Consider the following 7,747-nt stretch of genomic DNA (forward strand, 5'->3'; position numbering starts at 1 on the left):
TTGGATGTAAATTAGTTAAATATGTTATTAAATTGAAATATGTATGACTAGTTAATTTAATTAAATGATCAGTTAACTGATAATTAGTATGTTTATAGAGTTTGTTGTGTTAGTTGTACTACATATTAATTAGTAATTTTATAAACTGATTAAGATGTAAGATAGACAATTAATTTAAATATTTTTGATAAAAATTTAGTTAATGTGAAAGGAATTAAATTTAGTTTATATTATTTTATTAGAGCTTAGTAGGCAGACTTGATCGAGTGGTACACTTTTTTTTGTTCTTGTTCATTATATTGTAATGAAATGTGAATTTGTAATTTTATTTGTTGACCTTATTTTTGTTTTTAACTTGTTTATTTTGTTCGGTAGGCGCTTCTGATATTGCGCACCAGAAAAAATTCGATGACACGTCTGTCTAAATAGATTAGGCCATATCTCAGACGAGTTGGGTTTGAGTATGCAGCGTACATGGTGGAGTTCGAGCATGATTGGCCATTGGCGTCAGCATTGATTGAGAGATGGAGACCTAAGTCCTATACGTTTTCACTTGTCATGCAGGGAGATGACTATCACCTTGAAGGATGTGGCGTACCAATTGGGACTTATGATCGATGATGATCCTGTGAGTGGCTACATCGGTGGGTGGGAACAGCACCATGATGGACAGTCTATTGAGAACTTCTGCCAGGAGCTACTAGGTGCTGTTCCGCCCAGAGGATAGACAGTCACAGACGAAGTGGACTGTCAAACTTAGCTGGTTTCAGAATACCGTTTACGGAGAGCTAGAGCAGGACGCGACCGAGGAGCGCCTGTTGCATCATGTCAGCATTAGGAAGTTCAATATTTGACCCCTTTTGACTACTTTCATCTAGCATATTTAGATCAATCATCGTCTTTCTAATATTTATTCTAACTGCTCCACTTAATGGACTATCATCAACTGTATCCGCAGATAATCCTGATCCACCCAACTCAACTAAAAACATGAATAATTCCAACGATGAACATTTGTCCATCGGTTGTACCACAACCTTATAAGACATATGTCCTTGTTGTCACGTAACTGATACCTAATTCAAAACAATAGAAAAATTTTTTAAAACCGTGGTCTAATCAACATAATAACAAGGGGTAAGTACGATTTTGATCCCTAAAATTTTGTGCCAGAATCGAAATCGTCCCTATTGTAATTTTGGATTTAAAATCGTCTTTAACGTTTTTTTTGTATTAAAATCGTCCTTTTTATTTTTTTTGGACAAAAATACCCTCACCACTACCAACATAATTACTTCCTCCACCACCACCACCACCAACACTAACACCACCGCCACAACCTCCACCAACACCACCACCAGCACCACCACCAACGCCGCCACCATCCCCCTCCCCCCTAAACCCCTTCCCCCTCCCCCTCCCTGCTTCCCCTCCCCCCTGTCCCCTTCCCCCTCCCCCCCCACGCCCACCCCCTCCCCGTTTTCGCTTCCCGCACCCCCACCCCCACTCCCACCCCGCGTACCCACCCACTCCCCGTCTCCCCTTCCCCCCACCCCTCACCTCCACCTCCACCTCTACCTCCATCACCACCAGAGAAGCAGAAACAGAAAGCAGAAAATCAACAAATCCAACACAAATTTAACACAAGCAGAAACAGAAAGCCAAATCAACAAATCCAACAAATTCAAGCAGAAGCAGATGCAGAAGGTGAATGGCGGCGGCGGCTGGGTGGTTCCTTTCCCCCACCCCCAACGCGGTGGCAGGAGCATGCATGAACGGCGACGTCTTCCTCTGGTCGTGGTTCCGGCGGCGGCTCGTGGGCGGACCGGCGATGGTGGCGGCGGCGTTTCCTTTCTCCCCCCACCCCTAACGCGTTTCCTTTCTCCCCCCCACCCCCAACGCGTTTCCTTTGCCTCCCTCCCCCAAAACGTGTTTTTTTTATTTTTTTAAATTTTATTTTTTTATTAAAATAGGGGTAGTTTAGGAATTAAATTAAAAATTTTATTAAAAAGGATGATTTTAATAAAAAAAAACGTTAATGACGATTTTAATTCGAAAATTACAAGAGGGACGATTTCGATTCTGGACCAAAACGCTAGGGACCAAAACCATACTTACCCCTAATAACAACATACCAAAGACAACTGTAGCATACCTTTTATAGAATAAATTGTTATCTATTTCGGTTGGATATCTGTAGTAAAATTTTTCACTCTTTTTGTGTGTTATTGTCCAACAGAATACAATATCAAATTTTTTAACGCTGTTAGACTGTTGACTTCTGATTCATGTATGTAAATTATTAGTTGTCCGGACTTAAAAACAATAGTACCTTTTTCATCATACACGGTTTTACCATTATAATGAATGGATAACAGATTGATTGACATTGTAGAAAACAAATGTCAAGCTGAGAACCAAAGAAAAGAATGAAACAATGGTATTGAGTTTGGTTCTCCACCAACTATATTTTTATTGTGCAAATTCAAGGTGAAATTCGTCGGGAGTGTGGCGAACTCTATGAAAATAGTGGAGTTCGCTTGGGAGTATGATAAACTTGTCTAAAAGTACAAAAAAAAACATATCATGGTATTTAAATTTGGAATAATTAGTTTTGGAAAATAATGTTTTTTTATTTATTTAAAATTTTTTTTCCAAAATTAAGGTATCCCAATGTTTTAAAAATCAGACCGACTGATCGGTTGGACTGGTTCAATTACGAACCGATAATATTAACGGTCCGGTCAGATATGTAAAATTGTTGTTTAAAAAATCGGTAAGAAACTGTTGAACGGCAAGAGCCGATCGGTCAGACCGAACCGGAACCAGCCCGGTTTACACAAATAACGGAAGCTCCTTCGTTTATTTCTCCCTTTCTCCCTTTCTTTCTTTCATTCAGAAATAAATCACACAAACCCAGCCAAAAAACCTTAGCACTGTAAGCCTACACCACCGCTGCAAGGAGTGGCATACTGCCGCCGTCCGTCGCACTCAAAGTTCGCCATCTGTCCGTCTATCTAGCTTTCCTCGTGCTCCAGTCTTCAACCCCTGTTCGCTGTCACCGATCGCGGCTGCTTCCTCGAGCTCGGCGTCCGTCGTCTTTGTCTGCTCAGCCGCGCTTCCGTCGCCGTTTGTTTGCCGTTCACGTTCGCGTCTTTGTTCAGCTGTTGTCTTCGTTCGCGTTCTTCACCGTTCACGTTCGCTGGGCGTTCACTCGCCGTTCACCGTTCGAGTTCGCATTCGCGTTCGTCTGGAAGCCACTTTGCACTGCTTCAAACTCTGCGACCAACCCGCGCGCTCCACCTAGCCGTTGAACTGCTCTCTTTTGTCGCCGCCGTGAGTTCCCTAAACCCGCCACCAGACAATACACTCGCACAACACCAATACTCTGCTTCAAACTCTGCAACTTCTGATTTCTATTACAATAAGTAACTATTTGATTTGCTAGTGGTTTGGATTTTTTCATAGACTGAATTAAAGTTACAATAGTTATGTTCTCTTCTCTATCACATTAATATTAAGCTTTGAATTCTCTTATTTCGTTTTGATTTTACCGCACTCAACATGTTTGATGAAATGCTTTAACCATATTTCTGGTTGGTTTTATAGTTTCTAGCTTTTAGAAACTTAGTAAGTTGAATGCATGTGAAATTAGAATAATTGGATCTTAGTAATTAGGAAATTTTAGCTGCACAAATAACATCTTTGCAGAAAATATTAGCATGATGATTCCACTTGCATTAGTGTTCTTCTGGTAAATTTTAACTGTTATTGTGAATTTGTTAATTTGCTAATTGTTCTTGTGTTGTTGTTCTGTTGTTCTTCTGTTACTTTTAATTTTTTTTTGTTTTTGTTGTGATTTTCTGTTGTTGATTTAAGCTGTGATTGAAGGTTCTTTGGTTTGGGTATTCTTCACTTTCCTGTAAGCTTAGCTTTTAATTCTTTGAGCATACACCTATCAAATCATTGTTTTTAGCAATGGTGATTTTTTAGATTTTTTTTGGATTGCTTTGTTTTAAATGTTCCTATTGTTGTTGTGTTTTTGCTGTGATTTAAATGTTCTTTTGATTCTGTTTTTTTTTTTTTTTTTTTTTTTTTTTTTTTTTTTTTTCTTTTCTGAATACCCAGTCAGTACTTGGTTGATTGGTTTTGCTCACTGATTGTATTTGATGATAAATTTTAAATTGATAACTCTATTACTGCTTTACTGTCTGTTTCTGTAGTTAAATTTTATTAAAGTTTCTTGAATTTGCACTGCCTATGTTACTGATTCACTGTTTCTTCATTTCTTTTTTTTTTTGTTGTTAATCATTGTGATGAGCTTTGTTAAAATTGGGTTGAAAACTGTTGATCTTTCTTCATTTTTCACTGTTCTAACTTGTGTTCTTATTAAAAAATTTGCAATTGGTGATCTTTTTATTTATTATATGCTTCATGTTTTCATTGTTCTATTCTTATGAAGAAAAAATTTGCAATTAGTGATTTTATGATTCATGTTTGATTGTTCTGTTATATAAAAAAATTCTGTTTTCATTGTTTGGTTGCACTGTCCCTGTTCTTGATCTCCGCCGACTTGCTACCCCTCCTTCGTGTTGGATTCCTTTTGTTTCAGGCTTTGTTGTGTTTTTGTTTCAGCCTCTGTTGTGTGTTTGTTTCAGGCTCTGTTGTGTGTTTATTGTGCAACACTATCATTTTTTGTTTTACTTTTTGACTTAGCTACATTAAGACAATATTCTCTCTCTTTAACTTGTGCATTGTAATTCAATCCAGCTATTTTTAATGGAAGTATAATTATGTCAATTGTCAACAAATTTGCAGCAAGTTATTGCATATTTTGATGATTAATTACAGTTAGTTGGTGATATTTTATGTAGGGTTTTAAATTTGAAAGATATTTAGGATGTTTATTTATATGAGTGAGCATGGGATATGGGATTCGCCCATTTTAATCATTGCATTTTAACCGAGCTATGATAGTCGACCAAGATTTGTTATGTTGTTTTGTGGGAAACTTTTCTACTCCATTTTATTTTAATTTGTATGTTGGAGATTTAGTGTTTATGTTATTATGTTGAATGTGTTTGAATTGTGTTTAATTTGATACATTTTAGTTGAATCGTATGGGATTTTATCATGGTTGTGTTTTTTTCCTTTTTAAAATTTAATATCCATGGGTACCGGGGGGAAATAAACGGGGATCCGTAACAGGGATGGGTGGAGACGGGGGACAATTTGCTAAACGGGGACCGGGGGAGGGTCTTCGCCCCCATGGAGACCCATTGCCATCCCTAAATTCATCCCTCTATTGTTAATTTGTTATTGCCTATAATTAATAAAAAGATAATTACCAAACATAATTAATTTTTTTCATAGGATAATGAAATAATTGACAAAATATTCGTCAAAATTTAAATTTGTCTCTCTGAATTTCTTTGCCACTGCATCCTTCAGTCTCGTCAATTTCCATTGGAAAGAACAAACTGTGGAGTTGGAAACCCTCACTGGCAACTACCATCCCAATCCAAACCATGTTGGGTCTCCGCAATGCCACGAATGTTGTTCTCCGCCTTCGTCAAAGCCTTTCCGTAAGTTCGCAAGGCTCTTCCACGGAATCACATTCACCATCTTATGATTTTTCAAGGGTTTAGGGTTCTTGCGAGTCTACTTCTAAATTTCTCAATTGGAATACGATTTCGTCATTTTTGTGTTGGTGCAGGTTTGGGGCGTGCGTGCACAAAATATAAACATTGGAGGTGGTGTTGGAGGTGAAATCCCTGACCAGAAGCGCCTCCAATATGCTCTTCAGCATATCCATGGCATTGGGCGTTCCAAGGCTCATCACATTGTCTGCGAGCTCGGTGTCGAAAACAAATATGTTAGAGACCTTAGCAAGAGAGAGTTTTACTCCCTTCGCGAATTGCTTTCCAAGTACTTGATTGGGAATGATTTGGTACCCAATAATCAATGATCTTTGTTATTACTTGTTAGTTATTGAAACGAATTCCTGTTAGTCAGATAGTTAACATTTTTCGTTTGGCAACAGAAAAAATGTGTTGAAAGAGATGTGGGGAGGTTGGTGGGCATTCAGTGCTACAGAGGCATCAGGCATGTCGATGGCTTACCCTGTCGAGGCCAGCGAACTCATACCAATGCCCGCACCAGGAAGAGCAGGCCTACTTGGAGGGGAACAAGATGAAGATGAATATTGGATGAATATTGCTGCTTGTGATCAATCAACAGATGAGTTGTGTTTTAGTCTTTTAGCTCCGCTATAAAAGCTAATTGAATAAGTTCTTGTTTTTATGGCAGTTGATTAGTAATAGTTTATTGTCTTTAAGTTGGTACTGTCAATCATTTGTGCTGATTGCATAGGTGTTTTTTTTCTGTTTCCCTATTTGCTTGAAGAACTATGAATCATCTTGAAGTGGAATTTGAGTTCCTACCAATTTATGAAGGTTCAACTTAGAACTTCTTTTGTGTCTGTAGTTCCAAATATTCCAGTTTATTGATTGAGTGCAATTCTATTTTTTCATATTCTTCCTATATGCTGGTAATCCAAAGTAATCCTTTTTATTTTTTTACTTTTTGTGTTCTTATATGTTGTGTTGTAGAATTCAACAAAGTTATGGCAATTGAAATTGGTACTGGATACCCCCAACTGAGGTTGGTTAAGCATAACCTTGGCTAATAGACTATCAAATGAGGTAGCGGATGGTGCTAATTTTGTTTTTAGGTGTTCTAGATATTGAAGAACTATATTGAGATCCATATATTCTTGAGCTGTATGGACACGGTATAATATTTTTTCTAGTGTCAATAAGTGCAGTTATTATTAAATGATCGATCACATGGAGTAATAGTAGGGATCAGTGTGACCATGAAGTAGTAGTGCCATGAAGAGCCATGTATCACCCAAGAAAAAGAATGCATTGTTAAATTCCGTATTTTGTACTTTAAAGTTTAAACCATTTGATAGAATAGAAATGCTTATGCGGGACACTCCCCATAGGGGAGTCCAATATGAGACAACCGTACAAATGATGAGAGGTGTATATTTCAGTTTTCAAAGCGGGCCACACTTCCCTTAGTCATGTGCACCTGCACTCCCTCAACCTTCTCACTATCTCCTGCACACTTGTGTCAGTCTCGCCCTCAACCTCACTGCCCCTGTACTGTATCCATTTCAAAGGAAGATGGAAATGGTGGAAGAGCACGCCAAAGAAGGAGGACATTAACGACTGTCATTTCTGTTTTAGAGCAGAATGCCAATGGATCCTGCACGAAATTGACTAATATCAGGTAAATATGTCTTTTCTAAAGAAAACAACATTTTGGGGAGGAAAAAGTAGATGGAGAAAATCAGCTGATTATGTGGTGTAGTATGTCTGCCTTTGCTCATGATTTTATGTGCTCTAAGTCAAATATTTTGTTTTCATTTTTCCAACTTGTGACTGATTATGTAATGTTTTTATTTATTTTGGTGTAGGCCTTCTTGTTTGATGTTCCTTTTATATTGTCTCTGCTCTTTCTTTGGAGCACATGGAAGTTGATTAGTTAGGGCCTCTTTTTAATTTTATATCACGAAAGTTTGTCTCTAGTTTTATATTATCAAACTCATGTCTTGGAATCAAAAGAACTAATTGATAGTGCCCAACAAGAACATCAGTGGTGGCTGGTTGGCCAATCTTTGCTTATAATAGTTGTAGAAAAATAAGGGGGGGGGGGGGGGGGGGCAACCGCCCCCTAC

General features: G+C 38.1%; 2 protein-coding genes across 3 annotated transcripts; one reads left to right on the forward strand and one right to left on the reverse strand.

Moving 5' to 3' along the window:
- Positions 1–788: 788 nt before the first annotated feature.
- Positions 789–1,584, reverse strand: LOC130934529 (uncharacterized). The gene is made up of 2 exons (XM_057864091.1): positions 1,272–1,584; positions 789–982 (listed from the first exon to the last, which is right to left on the reverse strand). Exons 1-2 carry the CDS (start codon positions 1,582–1,584, stop codon positions 789–791), a joined length of 507 nt encoding a protein of 168 aa, XP_057720074.1.
- A 1,310-nt stretch (positions 1,585–2,894) lies between these two features.
- LOC130932936 (small ribosomal subunit protein S13, mitochondrial-like) lies at positions 2,895–6,632 on the forward strand. 2 transcript variants are annotated; one of them, XR_009067564.1, is made up of 5 exons: positions 2,895–3,336; positions 5,452–5,585; positions 5,717–5,950; positions 6,044–6,455; positions 6,612–6,632. XR_009067564.1 is itself a non-coding variant. In XM_057862403.1 (4 exons), exons 2-4 carry the CDS (start codon positions 5,529–5,531, stop codon positions 6,194–6,196), a joined length of 444 nt encoding a protein of 147 aa, XP_057718386.1. In that variant the 5' UTR covers positions 2,895–3,336; positions 5,452–5,528; the 3' UTR covers positions 6,197–6,545. The 2 variants fall into 2 exon arrangements, 1 of the variants encoding a protein (XP_057718386.1); XM_057862403.1 differs by lacking the exon at positions 6,612–6,632 and having other exon boundaries at positions 6,044–6,545.
- Positions 6,633–7,747: the final 1,115 nt, after the last annotated feature.

The sequence above is a fragment of the Arachis stenosperma genome, chromosome 6 (genome assembly GCF_014773155.1).
Source record: "Arachis stenosperma cultivar V10309 chromosome 6, arast.V10309.gnm1.PFL2, whole genome shotgun sequence".
NCBI classification, from domain to species: Eukaryota; Viridiplantae; Streptophyta; class Magnoliopsida; order Fabales; family Fabaceae; genus Arachis; species Arachis stenosperma.

What these genes read in the sequence shown, in the direction of transcription:
- LOC130934529 (XM_057864091.1), bottom strand. Translation starts at nt 1,584, where the DNA reads ATGGAGGTAGAGGTGGAGGTGGAGGTGAGGGGTGGGGGGAAGGGGAGA. An exon ending in TTATGTTGGTAGTGGTGAGG is followed by an intron (nt 983 to 1,271) that starts GTATTTTTGTCC and finishes TCATGTTTTTAG; the next exon opens with TTGAGTTGGGTGGATCAGGA.
- LOC130932936 (XM_057862403.1), top strand. Translation starts at nt 5,529, where the DNA reads ATGTTGGGTCTCCGCAATGCCACGAATGTTGTTCTCCGCCTTCGTCAA. An exon ending in GCCTTCGTCAAAGCCTTTCC is followed by an intron (nt 5,586 to 5,716) that starts GTAAGTTCGCAA and finishes GTGTTGGTGCAG; the next exon opens with GTTTGGGGCGTGCGTGCACA. An exon ending in ACTTGATTGGGAATGATTTG is followed by an intron (nt 5,951 to 6,043) that starts GTACCCAATAAT and finishes GTTTGGCAACAG; the next exon opens with AAAAAATGTGTTGAAAGAGA.